A 19,116-nucleotide genomic window follows, 5' to 3' on the forward strand; every position below is an offset into this window, starting at 1 on the left:
AAGGAAATGTTGAGTTTTACTACTGATTACCTTTTAAGTGATGTATTTATACCTGATAAAACATTGAATGAGGTTTTTTTGACATTGCAGATGGGTCTCACATCACCCATCTTAACAGTGGGCTAAACCTTTGCATCAGATTTTTATTGCTTAGAATTTGTCCTTCCTTATTAATAATACATCTAACTCTTAAGTCTTAGATGTCTCTTTGAGGCTGTCTTGTGAATCTTTTGCCAAGTCATGCAGTGGAAGGAGGGCACTTCAAGGCAAAAATAATGTTTTACCCCAAATCTGTAAGGATCTTTTTGGAAGGAGAAGCTTGGAGCAGGAACTCAGTTTGACTGAAGTGGCTTTTGCTAGTGAAAATAGTCATGCATTTTTTCTAAATCATTATCATTTCAAAAAATAATCTGTTCAGCATCTTAGAGACTTGTTTAAGCTTCACAGCTAAAACATTTGAAACATAGCTGTGTATTATGGAAAAGAAAGGACCTCTGGTGTTGCGGCCTTCTGGCTGCTGTGGGGTGGGAGATACAGTTTGGTATGAGCACACAGTTTAAAGTAGGAATCTTCTTTCATATTGGTTGTACCTCTTCCCTCTGACACAAAGACTTGAATGGCTCATTCAAATATAATGGGGATAACATACTTGAAATTGGTTTGGGAGTGGGGACTGAGGTGCTGGTGAAGAAAAATGTGGTGTGTAGGCAGTGTACTTGGCAAACATGCTGGAACAAGAAACAGTAGCAGGAAGTGATTGCAGAGAAACTCTTGCTAGATAAGGAGTTGCTTCCCTCATGAAGGAAATTGGAGATTGAAATTGGTGGGGGCACGGGTTTTGTGTTGAAACTTGCAAACTGAACAAGAAGACTCAAATGGGAAACAAGTTTGAAGGCAAGGCAGGCAAGTGAGCAATTACAGTGGTATTGAAACTTGCAGGCAGAGAATCTGCGTGACAGTCGGAGAAATCCATGGTTTGGAAACTAACTAGAATGTCTAGGGGGATCAATGTTATGAGGGTGTGTGTGGGGAGTGAGAATTTGGGGCAAAGCAAGCTAGTCTCACCCTCACATGCTATTCCACCATGTCAGATATTACTTAAGTGCAAAGGAATGAAGTTTGCTTTTGATTATCTGCATGTATGAAGATAAAATTCTGTTATGAATAGCAGCAGCAAATAACCTAAACTTAGAAATTGGCAAAATAATATTTGCAATTTTGTCTTCTGTGTTGTGTATTTGTTTTCAATCACTACATTTTAAATTACTTAATTACATGCTACTTTTTCATTAGCCTCCTTAACATACATGGTGTTCTGCTCTGGAAATGTAACTTGCAGTATGGTGGAGAGGACAATTTGTAGGATGCCTTTTTTGTGATTTCAGAAATTTGTGACAATTGAAGAAGAACATTGCTGGGAAGAAAATATGTTAGTCTGTGATTTAAATTGAACTGCTCAGAAATTGCCTTTAATTGCATGTTTTTGCATTTTCCGAGTGCCCAGACTTTGGATGCTAGGATCAGCTTTGTGAAAGAGCTGAATACTTAGATCCACAAATGAAGTCAATCAGGACAGCATGAGCAACTGAGAAATCATGGTGTTCCAAATGTGGCATCTAGAATTCCTTTGTCAACACTTACTCCCATATGGGGGAGAGAAACCCAGGTATCAGTAGAATATTCAGATTTCCTGTGGTGTTAACAAAATTAATTATGATTGTGAAGGACTTCGATATTGCTGTGATAAGCACAATACATAAAATGCAAGAAGAAATTAACAGTGGTGTGTTTTAAGCAAAGCTTTCAATCCAATGGATTACACATTAAACAATGTAATCCTCGGTCGCTACTTGTTAAATGAGTGCTGTACCTTCTGTGCACGTTAGGTATCTGCTGTGGGGAAAAATGTTTGTGTAATTGAAGACAGTATGTGTGTGGGGTAGTAGATCAGTGCTACAGACATCCTTAGTTGTGACTTTATCTAACTTTTGTGTGCTTGACTTTGTGGCTGCAGTAGTTTCTCTTAATGTAGCTTTTGAATGTAATATTGAATGCCTACATTCTTTGTAAATAAAGTATGTGCACCTAGAGACTGTGCTGGATGCATCAGCACTGTTTACTATCTAGGTTTTGAAAAATGTAGATGTAGGGGAAACCAGGAGTGCTGGAATGATCACTAATTACTTGTGTGACCTAATACTTTTGTCTTTGAATACTAGTCCATGGATAAATTTACCTTGAAGATAATATGTATTCTGTCAGTGAGACTGAGGAATTTTACCTAAATACCTGGGGGAGTTGCTCTTGTACCTTGTTCTCACTTATACTTGTTTCATGAATATGTAAATTGGCATGTCCCCATTGTTTTTGTACTCAGATGCTCTGGAAATTGGCTTATTCCATTCTTGGAACTCAGTTCGTGTTCTTTTGACAGCACTGCTTTCAGTATTTATATTTCATATTTTATGAGGTGCCTTGCAGGCTGTTTTTTATGGTTAAGGATATCTTAATATATATAAAAAAAGTAATATATTGCTTTTGGACATCAACATAAAGCGTTGGGCCTTCTGTTCCTGGATGAGGAACAGATTCACAGGGTTGCACTACGTTCTTGGTTCTGTGGTCGGCAGGATGCCCTGCTTTGAGTTGAGATTTTTCTTAATATGAAGTAGGAGGGAAGCACTAGTGAGCCTGGCTGAGCCTGCTGTGGCAGAGGCAGTTGGTTGTTATGATCATGAAATTTTTTTGTGAGCTTCAGATTCCCTGCACCTACCACACTGTTCTAGAAAGCAGAGCCATGCAAATCTTGCTTCTCTGTGTTGTGTGGCAGCTTTCTTTCCTATTTCATGCCTTTTTCTTTAGTGAAGGTTGTTAATAACAGAAGAGGCCACACCTATTTCTCCTGCTAGTGTTACTATGTGTCCTTGTTCCCCTGACTCAGACAACATTCAGGAATATCCTGTAGACAGAGTAAAGGTTTAACTCTATTGTCTGGAGTGCAGTCCATCTCTGCTTATTCCCAGTGGAACAGAGTCTTGGTAAGTGTATCTTAGAAATCCTTTTAAGGTTTGAAGTAGCTTTTGTTCCACAAAACTAGATTCAAATTCAACTCAGGATCTAAAGGAGACTACCCTTTGTGTCCCTGACAGTTTTCTGCACCTGTGTCTTTCTGTGAAGGCCTGTCTTGTTGGATGACTACATCCACCAGGAAAATGAAATGATGATATGAGGCCATTTTTCAGTTGTTTCTTTAGAACTTAACAATAAAAGCTTACAACTTCTTTCCCCATTTTGTTACATTGCTTTCCAGACAGGATTTGCCTTCACCATATATTAAATTTCTTCTTTGATCTCTTCCCAAGTTTCCTTGTGGTTAGAGAATCAGGCCTTGGGTCCTGTCTCTTTCCTGCAACTGTCAAACCTATAAAAGCACTTTCCACTTCTAGCATGAAGAACTTGATCTTTAATTTTTTAATGACTGGAAGAACTTGTCAGATGGTCTTGATAATGCAAAAGAAAGACAGGATGTTACCCAGTGAACCCACATACCTATTCTGAGATATGAAACAGGGCATTGTGGAGCAAGCATCCTACTGTTGCAGCCAGGCATAACAGTAAGTAACTTAAGAGCCCAGGCTTACTGCAGGAGAAGGCCTCAGAGAATCACAGGGATAATAGAGTTTGAAAGGGACCTTTAAAAGCTGTCTGGACCAACCTTCTAGTAACAGTGGCCAACTTGAAAGCTGGAGCCAGCTCTGAAGTTAGATCAGGTTGCTTTGGGTGTATGAAGTCAGGTTTTGAATATCTCCAAGGTTGAATCTGCCACAGCCTCTCAGTCTGTCACCAAGTTAGACCACCCTCATGGAGTGGGTGGTCCAAATATATGGTCTCAATGTGTTAGCATGCTGTATCAGTTGCTGGGCTCTTGTCGAGCTCTGTGCACTCCAAAGCAGAGCTGCATGCATGTGATCTGCTCCTTTGTGTGGGGCACAAACCCTTCTCATATTCACAGCCTGTCCTTCTAAAGGACCCTTTATGCATTCACCACAGTACCTCAGGCATGCAAACTGTCCAGCTGCCAACTGAGGAGAGATTATGGGTTGAAGTCATGGCAAGTGCAGGTAGAAAGGTAGAAAGAACTTAGCATTGACTGGAAGTTTTTGAAATGTGCATGTTCATATACTGCTTCCTTTTGTTTTTCTGTCAATCTTCCCAGGATAGTTCTAGCCTAAAACTGAAATGGTTCTTTGTGCACTCCTCTTTACATGCTTGGGACTAAAGGTGAGGCAGGATTCTGAAAGTGCATGCCCTTTGTGGATGCTTTGAGTTGAATAAGTTCAGTGGTTGCAGGCAGAAAGGATTCTGTACATGTAAAGTGCATGTCTTATTGCTTGTAATTGTTAGTCCTGCTTGAACAATTCTGGGCATTTGTAGCAGTTTTGCTGCAAATTTTTCTTAACCTGAGAGAGTGGAAGCCACTGGTGAATCTTGTCTCAGAACAGCACTATCTTGACAATTTAAACTGTTCAAGATCCTTGCTGTTCTTGCTGTGATCCAGGTTTCTCTGTTGCATGTGACACCTGGATTCATCAGATCCTGCAGTGAACTTGTTCAGCTTGCAACACCTGCAAGAAATTGAATTCCACAGAACAGAAGAGTTAGGAAGCTTTCCAGCTCATCAGTGGGTCTGTGTAAGAGCGATAGGGAGTGGGTGGTACTACATGCCACTGTAGGATTGCACGGAGCTGGAGAGTAAAACTGCTGGCAGCAACAGGATTTAAGTAAAAATTGTCTTAGAACCACAACCTTTCTCCAGCACAGGAATTTCTAAAGAGGTGCTCACCTCTTCCCTTTTCTTGCTTAGGTCTTCCAAGGTTCATAGCATACTGTCAGACCTTTTTCTTTCAGAGTTTTTAATCTTTTTAAGTTGTTAGAGGCAGAGTCTAGGAATGAATGTAAATTGCAATTCAGTAACTAAGAACAGATCAAGAGTGGCATTTGGTAATGAAATTCCATGATTGTGTTGCTGTAAAATGGAATAACTTGAAGAAAAATGTAATCTGCAGATATTTAAAGGTGATTCTTTGAGTAATCTGTGGAAGAGATAAATGAACTAAGGAGACTTATTGCACCCGAAGTTGTAAAAAAGCTTTTGTTTCTCTTCTCTGCCATTGACTTGTTTGTGATAAGAACTGTAGACCATTAGTGATTTTTATTTATTTGTAAATTGGGTGGGTGATTATTTCAGAAAGACAAGAGAGCTTTAGAACTTGTAAACTTGTAGTATAGACTAAATGTTTATGAAGATGCTTACCAGCTTGTAGGGATTGGTAAACACAGAATTACCCTTACAGTCTAGAGGTTAGTGGTGAATTGGCTGATCTCTTAAATGTGTTGCCTTCAAAAGTCAAAACAAGCTGACAGTGGGGGGATGTCCCTTCTACTTACTTTAGTGTGCTGTCTGTGAGTACAGTACTATCACTACATGATTTTTTTTATTTGATTGGACTGGTTGGAATGACTGTGTAATAATGAGGAGCATTTTCTTTCAAGAAGAAAGTTATAGATTGTATGGAGTGTATTAATTAGGGAGGATACTAAGTATCTTAATTAGTTAACATATTTTGTGACTAGGTAGAAGCTTCTGCATCCAGATCAGGTCAAAATAATAATCCAGATCACTGCAAAATAATACTGCAATGTTATATCTGTATTTTCATTACAATATGGGCATGGAGCATGTGTACAGCTACAGCAGTATAGTTTTAACCCTCTAAAGGCAGGAAGAGGAGACAAGCTCAATGAACTTGCTTACAGAGGTGTAGGAAAAATGGAATTTTTCCTTTTCTACTTTTGATTAGTATATGATTCTATGTTAATGTCTGTCTAAACTAAGAAATTTTGGGTTGTAGCTTTTGGTCTAGAACAATGTTTTTAGGGGACTGAAGGTGATAGTGGAGGAAAATACTCTACTCATGATAACACCTGAACTGTTGTATACTGTCTGTCCAAGTACAAGTTTTTCTCTGACATGTTAAAAAACCTCTACAAAACAACAGACTCTCCCAATTGACAGGAATTGATATTATCTCTGCAAGCTTTAGAGTCAGTTTTAATGCATTTTTTTTTCCCAAAATACCACAGCTAAACTCCTTCTTTTAAGAAGGATGCATTTGCTTCCAAAATAAGTGCTTCCAATTCATAAATTGAACACAATTTTGACTAGGAAGGCCTTAGACTGCATTGACAGGTCAAATCAATAAACTGATGGGATCTTTCCAGTCCCCAGGATTCAGGCTTAGCTGAATATATTTAGGAAAAAGCTGGAAAGGAGAAGGAGTTGGATAGAATGTATTAAAACTTTCTGACAGTGTAGACCTTCTACTGGGTATCTTTTCTGTTTTGGGAGACAGATATGAAGGATCTGTGTCTTCATTACAGATTGAAATGAACATTGGATGCCTCTCCACTTCGGTTCAGCACTTTGCTTAAGTAAATAAATGGCATCTCCTGGTGTCAGAAGGTATTGTTTAGTAGCAGAGAGAAATGAGGTGCATTATATTAGGCATTTTAAAGGTATTTAGTAGGTTTTGATGTTACAGGAAAAAAACGAGATTAATCTCAGATGAGAGGAGAACCTGTTGTGGGTTGCTTGAAATCTTCTTTGGGATTTCTTTCTGCTTTTGGAAAGACCCTTACAATCAGCCTTTTTTCCAGGTGTATCCTTAACTTTTTTTCTTCACCTGCTCTTCAGAATGAACAGAAACGGCACATGTAAAACATGGGAAAGACTGACTGAGTGTTAAGAGTGGAGTTAGTTTACAGTAAGGTTAGTTTACATATATTTAGCAATTCTGGGTTAATGGCTGGACTTGACTTTACAGTTTTTTTACAGCCTGAATGAGCTTATGATTCTGTTCTTGTTCTGTAACACTGAATTAGGATGGAATTGTTTAGTGTTTATGGCTTTCTGCATTTGAGTTGGGGAAGGGATTCCAGAACTTGTTATTTCTAAGGCTCTCAGTGTTGGTAGGCTCTGGATAGATGATACAAGACAGATACCTGCCACAAGTGGGTACTCTCTCAGCTGAGGGTGCTTTAGACTTCTAAAACTCTTATCAGTCATGCTTATTTGACCCAGGAATGTTCTGAAAACAGTTTGTGGAACTATCGTACAAAAATCCTAATGAGATACAAGAGGCCTCATCTAAACCATACAGAATCTAAAATATCTTGTCTGAATTATAAACAGATGTCTGCTTTTGAAGTGTGGTCTGTGCTGAGCAGTGGGTTTAGGTAAAGGTTTCATCATAAGAGCTTGCTAAATATACAGCTTCTGCTTTCCAAAATATGGTTTTTTTTTTCAGAATACAGTGGCATAGTACTGTTCTAGAGAGATAAGTTTTGTCTTTGCTTTGTGTGATTTCCTTGATACTGTTGAGCTATGGAAGTGTGTCTTGGTGGGAAAGCCTTTCTGGTTAAGTTTCTGTAGAGAAGGAGGGTGAGGTCATATTGAACACATAGGGTTGAATGTTAGCACTTGTTAATTTGGTTTGAAAAAACTAGTGAGCAGGATAGGAAGGGAGAGAATTTGAACTTAAAACACTCAGCACAGAACTATTGGAGAATTCTGTTTCTGTGGACACAAGAGTAAAAAATAGCTTGGTAATACTAGATACCAAAGAGTGTTTTACATGGCAGTGACATTTTGGAGGAATTGTGACAACTTAATGTTCAGACTAATAAAGTGTGGCTGTCAGGTGATAAGTGATATAGGAAAAATTCCTGTACAACTTCAAAGGGGAAGTTCAGTTTGATGTTAATAAATTGGTGGTTCTCTAAAATTTCAGTGCTTAGCTACCTTTCAGAGGTTAAGTTCTGGTTCAAATAAAATTGCATTTGAAGTGTGATACTTTATCTAGCATACAGCTGCCACAAGCAGCCACTTCTCAGAAGAGGAATTTAACTTCAGTAACTGCCTCTATCTTTGGCAAAACCCCCAGGAATTGCCAATTGTTCCAAAATACTTATACATTTCAATGAAGTTATGTTTTTAAAAGAAGGTTTGAAAAAAGAAATTGGAAAAAGAAGTATGTTTAGTACCCAATTTCTGGAAATTTTATGTTGTTTATAGTTGGGCTATAGGATAGATACATAATGTTAAATTAATATAGCAGCAAGCTTTTGAGATATAGAGTAGTATTTCATTAATGTTAATTCTACTTCTGTTAATTATTCCTTAATTCTGACACATACATTCTGCCAAGACTATTTGAAGTATGTTGAGTTTTGAAAATTTTAGAGATTTAGTTGTGATGTAGTTTCGTGAAGAAATATCTAACTTGTTATTGCAGTAATCTGCTATTTAGGTTTGGGATATCGCCCTTCTGAGCTTTAAGCTTGCTTTAACATGGCAATTAGGGTGAAACACATTTAATTCCCTGCAAGTAAACTGTAAGTAATTATTAAACACTTTATAATGATTTAATGCAAATATTATGCAGTGTCTTCTGGGTGACAGGTATTGGGAGGACAAGTGAAATCGGAATACAGTGATTTGAGAGCAGGAGTGAGTCCAGGCTTGTAGAAAAATGCAGTGATGTCTGTGAGAAGAACTGATGAATTGTGAAGAGCAAGTAGCAGGATGTAATATCATCAAAATATGGGGAACGATTTGTGTGATAGAAGGTTTGTCTGTTTCTCCCAGCTGACTGAGTTGAATTCATTATAGCCTGCTTTCTGAGTGACTGTTCATTTGGGAAACGTTAGCAGCTCCATGGATGGGTGGATGAATAAATTTGTATAACAAAGTTCTGAGAGCTGGAGACTTTCAGGGTAGCCTACAGATCTCTGAGGAAAAATCTGGGTAATATATCTGGAAGTTCTCAGACCCTGCTAGCTCCTGTTGGAAATGTGGTGGGAGCTGGTGTATGTTTTATGCTAGTGAAATTTGATTCAGATTTTATTTTTTGTAGTGCTGCATGCACAATGACCAACCACTTATATGCTGGTATGCCTATTGGAAAAAGTATTCCACATACTGGATCTGTCTGAATACGAAAACACTTTTTTCCTACTTTTTGTTACTTAGGTATTTCAGAGAGCTGGTGTTTATTTGGGGTTTTGCTAAAGACAGAGGTAGTCACTGAAGTTACAATGGCAGCTTGTGGCAGCTGAGGCCACACAGTGAGGATTCTTTGCATAGTTACCCATGTTGTACATGGAATTGCATGTACGTGTACATTAACTGTTTTGTCACGTTTGGGAACTTCTCATAGCCACACAATTCTCAGACAAATTCTGTGAAATACATACAGGAAGTCAATTAGAATGAAGGTGATGACTAGAATGTTTTATGCTGCTGGATTCATGGCAGCCTTAGTGTGGTGTCTGTGAGTACAGTACTACCACTGCTGTGCCACTTGCATAGCGAGCTTTGGCAAAACCACCTTTTGTGCATCATTCCTGCTCTTTTGAAATGTGTGGTCAGAAGTGGATTTGATAGGTCATGAGCTTCCATGAGTAGCAAGGCAATGTACCAGCTGTCTCCAGGCACAGTGAAAAGCTTCATATTTTATAAATTTATTTAATATTGCTAAGATTTAATCTTTTGTTAAAAGTGCCTGATGTTTGCTAAATCAAGATATATAAAGCATCTGAAAATATTTTTGATGTCCTTGCAATCTTGGAGTTTTTAGACTTAGCTTCTGAAACTACATTCTTTCTGTGAAAGCATTTGCATTGTTTCAACTAAAAGTACAGTTGTTTGTAACATACAAACTGGACATGAGATATTGCTTTGCAGTAGTCACTAATCTGCTGATGAATGAGTCTTGTAGAGATTGGAAGGGATTTATGTAGGCTGCAAATAGAATAGAATGAGTTTCAAAAATGTAAGCAATTTAAAATACTGCTTGGATGTGAATTAAAATGTTCAGAAGCCACACACAGTTGCTTGAAATCTTGATCCTTTTTATCCGCCCATAATGCCATCATTGTGTTTGTTTTCCCAGAGTATGTTTGTCCACCCTAAAATCATACTAAATCAGGTTTCTGAGAGACAGATGTCATCCTGAGTATTTTACTATGTGAATAGGCTCTGCTGTGCTGGAGGTTAGTGTCTCGGGAACTTTCTAAGGGCGTAGATGCACATCTTCTGACCTCACAGGTAACAGCAGTAGTCATCTCTGCCTCTTTCTTCTGTCTTTGGTACAGTTTAATGCTCTGTTTTCTGTGGTTTTCACAGGTTCATGTGATGGCTTCTACCTTTTAAGTCAAAATAATCCTTCTTAGCAGAGACCGGCTGCTTTGCATTTTAAGCTTGCCTGCTGTTCTTTAGGAGTGAAAAGCAGGAGTGGCTGGGCCATCTGATGAATAATCATGCATTTACTCAGTTCTATCATGTGCTACTTTGAGCTGTTTTTGAGAGGAACTTGAGGCTCTGACTTTGAGGGGTATGGTGTAACTGGTGAGATTTATTCCCAGGTGATTACAGTTCACATTGCAAAAATTCCTTTTGTACTTTGTCTGAATGCTGTGATGATTGGTGTATAATGTTATAGGTATACCATGTTCTACTTTGGAGAATTTTGTCTTGCAGAGAAAGAACAAAGACAGCTGAAGCTGAGTGAAAGAATAGGTCTTGTTGAAGAGCAGGGTTTACATCTCTATTTACTGTGTGATATTCCAACTCATGAGTCTTTACGTCATAGAACCAAAGAATACCCAAATATTTTATGATAACCTAAAAAATTGTTTCTCAGGCACTGGTAAAATGGTTGTTATATGGTGAGAAAGTTGAAAGTATTGGATAAGCTTGAATTTTCCTTTCCTGACTTATATTATTGGTACTTCAAAGGACTGTATAGCTGTCTCTTTGCTGTGTCTGCAATGTCATGGGCATCCACTGAAAATGTCAACGAATGGATTAACTTGTTACTTGTCAAGGTATTTCTATATGATCCGAGTGTCTGCCTTCTGTGTGTTTGTGAGGTCAGTTCATTGTCCAAAGGCAACAGTGAGTGTAACCTGCTTTACTGTGTTGGGATCAGGGTGACTCTGTAACTGCAAAGAAAGGAGGGTTCATCTAGGCTGTGTGCAGTTTTGTGTGCCACTCTGAAAAAGGTCACTTGCTAATTTCAGCCTGGAGAAGAGGTGGCTGAGGGAAGACCTGGAGTGGTCTGTAGCTTCCTCATGAGAGGAAGCAGAGTGGCGGGCACTGATCTTTTCTCTGTACTGACCAGTGACAGGACTTGAGGGAGTGGCCTGAAACTGAGTCACGGGAGGTTTAGGTTGAATATGAGAAGAAAATTCTTCACACAGAGGGTGTTTGGGCACTGGAACGGGCTCTCCAGGAAAGTGGTCACAGCACCAAGCCTGACAGAGTTCGGAAAGTGTTTGGACAATGCTCCTGGGTACATAGTGTGCTTATTTGGGGCTGTTCTGTGCCATGGTAGGAGTTGGACATGATGAGCCTTGTGGGTCCCTATCACCTTAGCACAATCTATGATTTAAAAAAAAACCAACATAACCTCTTAACCACTATGTAACATCTCTGTAGTCTTTTTTCCCCTTATTCTTCTTTACATTCATGAATTAGTTCTTTGGAAAAAAATTACCCATATCTTCTGTGTTACTGCTTTCTTTTACTGCACATCACAGTGAATGAATATTATTTTATCAGCCCACTTGGCAATAATGACCATTAACTGATTGATAACTGATGGGTCTCAGATGGAAGGCTGAATGCATGCTTGTTCCAAAATGGCAGAATCTGCCTCTCCTTTTTACTGTAATAAAGCTGCTTCTGTTTGCAGCACTGTGTTGCTGGGAGACTGCAGCTAATTTTTATGGTGCATATCAGTAGTAGTAATTCAAATTAAACATTTCATTGAGTAGGTCTTCTTTTTGTTTGTAAACTGCCTTCTGTAAGGGGAGAGAAATTTTGTTCTGGGAAGAACAGTATCCAGACCAGAGAATGTGACTGAATCTGAAACAAAAGCTCAGACTGTTCTGTTGATAACATCATTGTACTTCCAAAGTCACTTCATGGGGATGGTGACCCGGCTAAATTTACACCAGTCTGATAGTCAAGTCTATCACAGGTACTCAGAAGAATTCCAGGTGAGACAAACACATCTCAAACTGCTGTTTTTCTCTTTCAGAATCCATGGTGCAAAACTTCAGCATGTGGCGTGACTTTAAAGCAAAACAACAAAATAGACTGAGAGATTATGAATTGGAAAACTGTGTCGTTTTGGTTCACAACACAGATAACGGTGGCAATTTTGGGGCTGTGTAGAAAATGCAGTCCTTTTTAGAATGATTGTTGCACAGCTTGCATGTGGATCAGGATGTGCATGCAATTACATTGGCAAAAAGTGGGTGTAATTGGGCATGCACCTAAATGGAAAAATACATGTGTAAGGTAGAATCTGACTAATAAGTAAAAAAATCTGCTTGCTGAATCTGTACTCCTTTTCTGGCTAAAGGAGGTGGTAGTCCATTTTGTGCTGTTCACAGTCTGCTTAGGTTTGTAGCAGTGTCTTGTTTTTAATCTTGCTTGAGATGCCTCTCTAAAATGGGGGGTGTGTGTGTGTCTGAAGCCTGCTTGCTTAAACACGCGAGTCATGTCAGCTGCAATGCGGCAGTGCTTGGTGCTAATGAGGTGAGCAGCCAGAGCACCCGTCTGCTTATGTTTGCTCATCTCTGTGCAATTATGGCTGTGGGGATTGGAAAAAGGGATTTGTATTGGATGTGGCTCTGTTTTGGCCTTTCCAGAGTGTGGTTGTGTTCTCCTGAGGACTGGGCAGCACATTTCAACTTCCATTTTGGGAGTTACGTGGTTGCTTCATTATGTTTAATGCAAGGTCTAAAATACATCCTGGTTGGGAGAAGAAAAGAAAAAAGGGAAGTACAGAGAGGGGGAATCCCCCCTTCTTCTCTCCCCCCTCCCTCCCACTTCTCCCCCAATTAATTCTAATGCACCTTGAAATGAAATACATAGCTTCGCTATTGGTGCCTTCATGCAGAGTATATATAAGTCTGTATTTGTAATGTAGCATCTTTGGAATACAGTAATCAGGTAATAAAATTTGGTTAGATCTCACTAGTTACAGGTGACCTTTGGTGGGCACAAGATGCAGATGCACTGTGATTTCTCAGCTCACTTTTTTTTTTAAAATTATTTTTTAACACTTAAGGTGCTGACAGCAGTGTGAGCTGAGTATTTTTTGCTGAAGTCATAAAGTTTTGCTTTGAACATAAGACAAATAAAGTAAATATCAAACTTTTTTTGTCTTTTCCTGTCCTCAGATGCCAGACTGTCTCCATTGAGCTTGATGCCTTCCTGTCCAATCCTGTTGTATGCCTATCCTGTAGCTCATCTTTCAGTGTTTCTTTTTCAGAGAATTAGCCTGTAAAACTATAGGTCATGATTAAGTAATATATTGATCTTGGTGGCAGAGCTGGCTTTCCTTCTCATTTCTGCATTTGTCACAGGGTGCTTCCCTGTTTGCTGGTAAAATTGTTTCTGATTACTTAATTTAATATAAATCAGATTGTTGAAATGACCTGCTGAAAATACTGCTGGTTTTTTGTGTTTTTTTAAGGATCGTATCTAGTCTCTGTTACTTTGGCAATATGTTGTGTAACGTGGTGCCACAAACAGAGGGATCAATACAGCTGGGACTGGGAAAGGTATGAACTGCATCCTGTAGGCAAGAACCAGCAGTGGGAGGCAGGAACCTCCTGAGCTGTTGATACAGCTGGTGTGAGTGTAGTGTGCAGCTTACATCCATAGAAAGGGTGGAGTGTCAACCTGTAAACAAATGTCCGCCACCCTGGGAAGGAGCCCAAGACTGAGCCCTAATTAAGTCTGGTTTTAGCTTGGTCCCAGTTTTAAGGGAGTTGAGTGACATGAGTGAAACAGCACAGGTGACAAGATGTGTACTGGGGAGAGTTGTGTTTTTTTAACACTCGCTGTTGAAGTCTGGTATCTCTGTGATCACAGATAGTGCAGTATTTCTGCACCTGTTTACCTTCTGCTGGAGATCTTATGACTTAAGACTGGGATGTTTTTCTCTCTTCCTTCTTTAGGTCTCCGGGTGAAAGGGGAGCTCATTACTGCTTACCCACAAGTGGTGGTTGTGCGTGTGCCAACACCTTGGGTCCAGAGTGACAGCGACATCACAGTCCTTCGCCACCTGGAGAAGATGGGCTGTCGATTGATGAATCGTCCTCAAGCCATCCTCAACTGTGTCAACAAGTTCTGGACATTTCAAGAACTTGCTGGCCATGGTGTGCCTCTTCCAGACACTTTTTCATATGGTAAGGCTGTTGGATCAAAAGGGTAGCACAGTTGCCTAGACAACTTGCACTTTTGCAGTGCAAAAGATAAAAGTTTTGGAAATCCATGGAAATTTAAGTAGCATGAGGCTAGTTCCAGAGCTAAGTGTTGAATAACCAAAAAAGAAGTTTAAGTCATGACACCCACATTCTGGTTTTGTCTTTGTTGATTAGCTTTTGATGCCTTGAAAAGAGTACTTGGACTGTACCTCAGCCTTCCAAGCAACTAACTTTGGCTGTTAGTGGTATAATACTTTCCAGTCTTTTTTCCAGTTGCCCAAAACAACAGACAAGAGCGTAAGGTACTCAATGTCATAAGTACTACAGAAAACTAGACTTTGGTACAACCTGAAAATAGATTAAACTCCTGTATGAATAAAAATGTCTGCAAATACATCAGTTTTTGTGAAAGGGCAAGAGTAGCAAGGAGTACGAGGCCTTGTGTTCACCTTTTAACAATAGTTTGGGCTTTGTTTCTCACCAAAACAGTTAATTATTGTGCCTGCCTCTGGACTCTCTGGTATGTCTGGTTCCTGACACAGTGCTAGATCAGAGGAACCATTTGTCTGAGCTACACTGGTACTATTTCTGCTTTTAATTACAATCTGTTAAATAACTGTAGATACCTCTCAACCTTCTGTTCCTTCTGGAAATAGCAGTGGGTACCTCCCTTTTGTGTGATTGAATCAATAGGCTTTTGTAAAGGGAACTTGACAAAATGAGAAAAAAAATTGACAAAACCATGGGTTTCTGTCAATTACTATGAATTACTATTTCCTTCAATTGCTGTGAAAACGCATTTGAGAAGAAACATACCCTTTCTTTATACATGTGGTTGCTCTAACGTCTTGAGAAAGGAATGGGTTTCTAATTTTTGGGGGGAAGGGGAGACCAGGAATGATGCTTAATAATTGCAGAACATACCTGTTTGTTCATAACTCCCTCCCACTTTGGTTAGTGTCTCCCTCTGGAATTTGACAGAAGCATTACTTTCTTTTCTTTCTTTCTTTTTTCTTGTTTTAAACTGCAAGTATCAAGTTATCAGTAAGAGCTGACTTTGCCAAGTAAAGCAGGATGTGCTGAATGACATGTTACTCCATGACATGCATTAAATTCCATGGCAGGGTCGTGATGGCTGCTGCTGGCTTTGTGACCTTGTGTTTTGGCTTGACTTCTCTTTACTGCATGTTGTGTTAGAGAGGGCTTTTCCCTCTGTCTGCTGAATTTCCTCTTCTGTATTTCTTGTGCTGTGGTCAGCCTTCTTTGAATTGAACTCAAGTAACCTTGAAGTATCAACCATAATTGTGTGAATGGCCATTAAAAGCTACACTCTAAGGTCCTTAGAGATGCAACGAGATTAAAAGTTTGAAGTACTGCCTACTTCAGGATATAAGGAGAATGAGATACAGGCAACTTAAGCTTTCAGAGGGGGGAGGTGGACTGACAAGGTCTTGGTTGTTGCTGCTCTGTGGGTTATGCATTGTCATTGTGTTCCATGTTGCTTTCCTGGTTAGTAGTTTGGATGGAACTGTTACTAGTGTTATATGTCTGCTGTTTTCCTGTTAGACATTTGAAAAGATGGAAGTTGATAAAGTAAAGGTGATAAACTGGACTAAGATGGTAGAATTGAGGCATTTGGATATGAAAGATTAGATTGAGTCTTTTGGGATTGTGATCAAGAGGCCTTTGTCAATTTGTGTCTTCAATTCCAAAGGAAGTAGGTCTTAGTATCCCACACACCACAAACACCTTCCAAGTCTGATCATGCTCCATGATCAAGGTCCTCCTAACTAATGATTTTTCTGCATTATCTAAGCTGTAAGGGTGGGAGGAATGTGTGGCAATTACATCCCAAATTTGGCCACAGCAGACTGGTAGCACATAATGTTGTTGGTTTTCTTTTTGCCAGGTGGTCATGAGAATTTTTCCAAAATGATTGATGAGGCGGAAGTGCTGGAGTTCCCTATGGTGGTGAAGAACACGCGGGGTCATCGAGGTGGGTGTGAGGTCAGGGGTGAGGGCAAGGACTATTCTGAGCAGCACTCCAAGATTTTGTCTCGTCAAGGAATGAGAGTTAAGATCTGTTAGGTGTTGGACTTCTTTCCAATATATCTAAATTCTACCACCCTTGAATGCTGAATGTTGAATAGGCTGCAACACTGGGAAGCAGTTTTAGTAGAACCCAGTCTTGCAAAGGCTGCATTCAAAGGGAAAGTGTTCAAAATTATGGTGCATTGGTGACTTCTGTAAGAAAAGCTTTGAACTAGAATAATGGGAGGTCTGGGTTTCATGAAGTTGAAAGAAGCCTACATGGATTTTAGGGGTGTTTTTAAATAGGTTTAAGAAATGAAATCTCAGTTCATGCAGTGACTTCTTTCCTACCTAACTTTGTCTGTAATTAAGATTCTGATTTAATAAAATCTTACATATTGTTTGTAAAACGGAATCTCCGTTTTTCAGAAAAAGACCTCTGATAGTGTCAGTGGTGTTACTGCAGGTTCAGATTAAGTTGCTGTGTTAGTCTTTTAAGTGTTGAGTATATAAACAAACATCAACTTAATTTAGTGTTAAATAGTGGTTACTGAAGGAAACCATGTTTAAATCAATTTCAGAGGTTATTTGCAGAGGAAGTTGCTCTGTTTCTAATATACTTTAAAACAAATATAATAAATACTAGATTTATAAAGAGACTAAAAATAAAGATAAGGCACAAAACCAGGAGTTACTTCAAACAAAATCATAACTAGAGGACACCACTTCTTTCTCTCTGTCAGTTTGCTCTCACTCTCTGCTGCTCTGATGCTTCTCTTCTGCTGGCATGAGTGCTTCTGTAGCCATGTGGTAAATGGATTCAGGAACTGATGTTGAATGTATCTAGTTGGTTTATTTTTACTCAGATTAATTCCTTACATGACTTAGCACTTACTTGCCCAAATGCTTGTGTTGATGTAATGGAAGAGAGCAAAACGCTGGGGCTGAGGAAGATCAGACCTGCTGCTGTTAGCAGCAATACCTGTTAGTGTGGTTTTAAAGTGTGGGTGGAGCTCTAATGGCAAGCTGGGGTTTGATGTTGCAGCAAGGTAAATTTGACGGCTGTGGAATATTTGAGACAGTGGATTTGACTTAACACTGCCTCTAGTGAAGATCTACTAAATAATTATAGAGTTTTAGCTATTGACTTTGTTCTCCCTTTTTTAGCCAGGATTCCTGTAAATCTGTTTACAAGTTTTGCTTCAGACCAGTTTAAACTCCAGGCATTTTAATGCAAATTTATGCAAAGTACTTATCTTTTCACATTAAGAGAGTTGGGGAAGCTTTTTCAAATTAATCGAAGAGCAGCTATTTCCAAATTATATTTAAAATAAATAGACAAATGTGGTCATAGGTACTGGCTGATGAATAAAAGTCATACTCTTCTAGGCCAATTTTCTGCACAATTTGCTACTCCAGCAAATGGGCCAATCCTGGTTTTGCTAAGATGTCATGTTGTTGGATAATTTGCAAGAACTAAGTAGTTCCTCTCCAAGGCATCATTCTTCCTTTGCCATTTCAGGAATACAGTCAGATTATTAATTGCCTGTAGAATAGTTAAAGTTTGGAGTGGAAGAAAGAACATAGTGAATTTTAAGCTTACATTCTCATGTCTCTGTAATGAGAAATTCCATGTTCCTCAAGGAGTATTCTGTGTTATGGAGACCTTAAATCCTATCTAAACAGAGGCTCTCTAGTAGGGCATAGGAGCACTTGGTGGAATTCTTTACACATTATTTATCCTAGTTCTGCTACTGCTGCATTTCTGTTCTCTTACTTAAGGAGGGCAGTTTATCAATTTATGTTTGTACTTTAACACCATAACAGAACTGAATGCCAGTTCTGCTTCAAGAGAAAGTGTGCAGCCTTATTGCAAAACATAAATCTAATATGACATAGAGCCCTTAAGAAAGGGGAAAAGAAATTCGGAAATGTAGGTAAAGGTGGAACGGGATGCAGTCTAGTGAGACTGGAAATTGGATAGAAAGTAGTGGAGTCTGGTTCAGGGATGACTTTAACCAGTATGGATACAACTGGAAAAGAACAAACAAGTCTTTGGTGTACTCTAAAAATGAAAGGGAATGAGATTACTTACTTTAGATTAAAAAAATCCAAGTCCTAGAGATGTTTGCTTGCAGAAAACCTGGTGATTTGTCAAGAGGGTTTTTTTTCAGTTGTGGGATAATCTATTAATTTTATGTTTGTGGAATCTTCTTCTAAATTATCTTGGATACTGTGAAGTGGAACGTTTTCCTCTGAAAGTAGTTGCTTCACTGTAGACCTCATTCTGGAGTTGTGATCCCTTTTAAGTATTGGGAAGAGCAGCTCTCAGGAACTTCCTAACAGAGAAGTGGGTGGTTCTGCAGTGGTACACACTAGAGACTTCAGAGTTCTTAGATGCCCAGTGTTCAATAGTTTCATGTTGTTGGTTCCTTTGTGTCAAAGCTGTAGGCTGTGGGTCCTGTCCTCTTGGATGAACAAAATTGTTATTAATTACATGTTGGCTGCTCTTTAAGTATTTCTTCCTTGTTTTTTTCCCTCTCACTAAGGACTTGTACCAAAAGAAGTTGAAACTGCAAGACCATCTCCTTTATCTAAAGCTTTTTTCTTTTTCCTTGCTTCTTTCTTTTTCTTTTTTTTTTAACTCATGTCTCCTCAGCTCCATCAGTACTTGAACACTTAAAGCACTGAATCAGTGGAACACTGTTGTCCATGGAAGAATTTGTAAATGGATATAAG

The 19,116-nt window shown here is 39.1% G+C and overlaps 1 protein-coding gene across 5 annotated transcripts in view; it reads left to right on the forward strand.

Annotated features, from left to right (window-relative positions):
- Nucleotides 1–19,116, forward strand: part of RIMKLB (ribosomal modification protein rimK like family member B) — a 50,636-nt gene that overhangs the window by 18,153 nt on the left and 13,367 nt on the right. For all 5 annotated transcript variants that reach the window (XM_021533902.4, XM_085574101.1, XM_021533900.3 and 2 more), the window contains exons 4-5: nucleotides 14,098–14,328; nucleotides 16,256–16,342. In XM_021533902.4, coding sequence (XP_021389577.1) covers nucleotides 14,098–14,328; nucleotides 16,256–16,342 — 318 coding nt within the window. The remainder of the gene's footprint in view (nucleotides 1–14,097; nucleotides 14,329–16,255; nucleotides 16,343–19,116) is intronic.

Source organism: Lonchura striata, chromosome 1 (assembly GCF_050655825.1).
Source record: "Lonchura striata isolate lonStrDom1 chromosome 1, ASM5065582v1, whole genome shotgun sequence".
Lineage (NCBI taxonomy): Eukaryota > Metazoa > Chordata > Aves > Passeriformes > Estrildidae > Lonchura > Lonchura striata.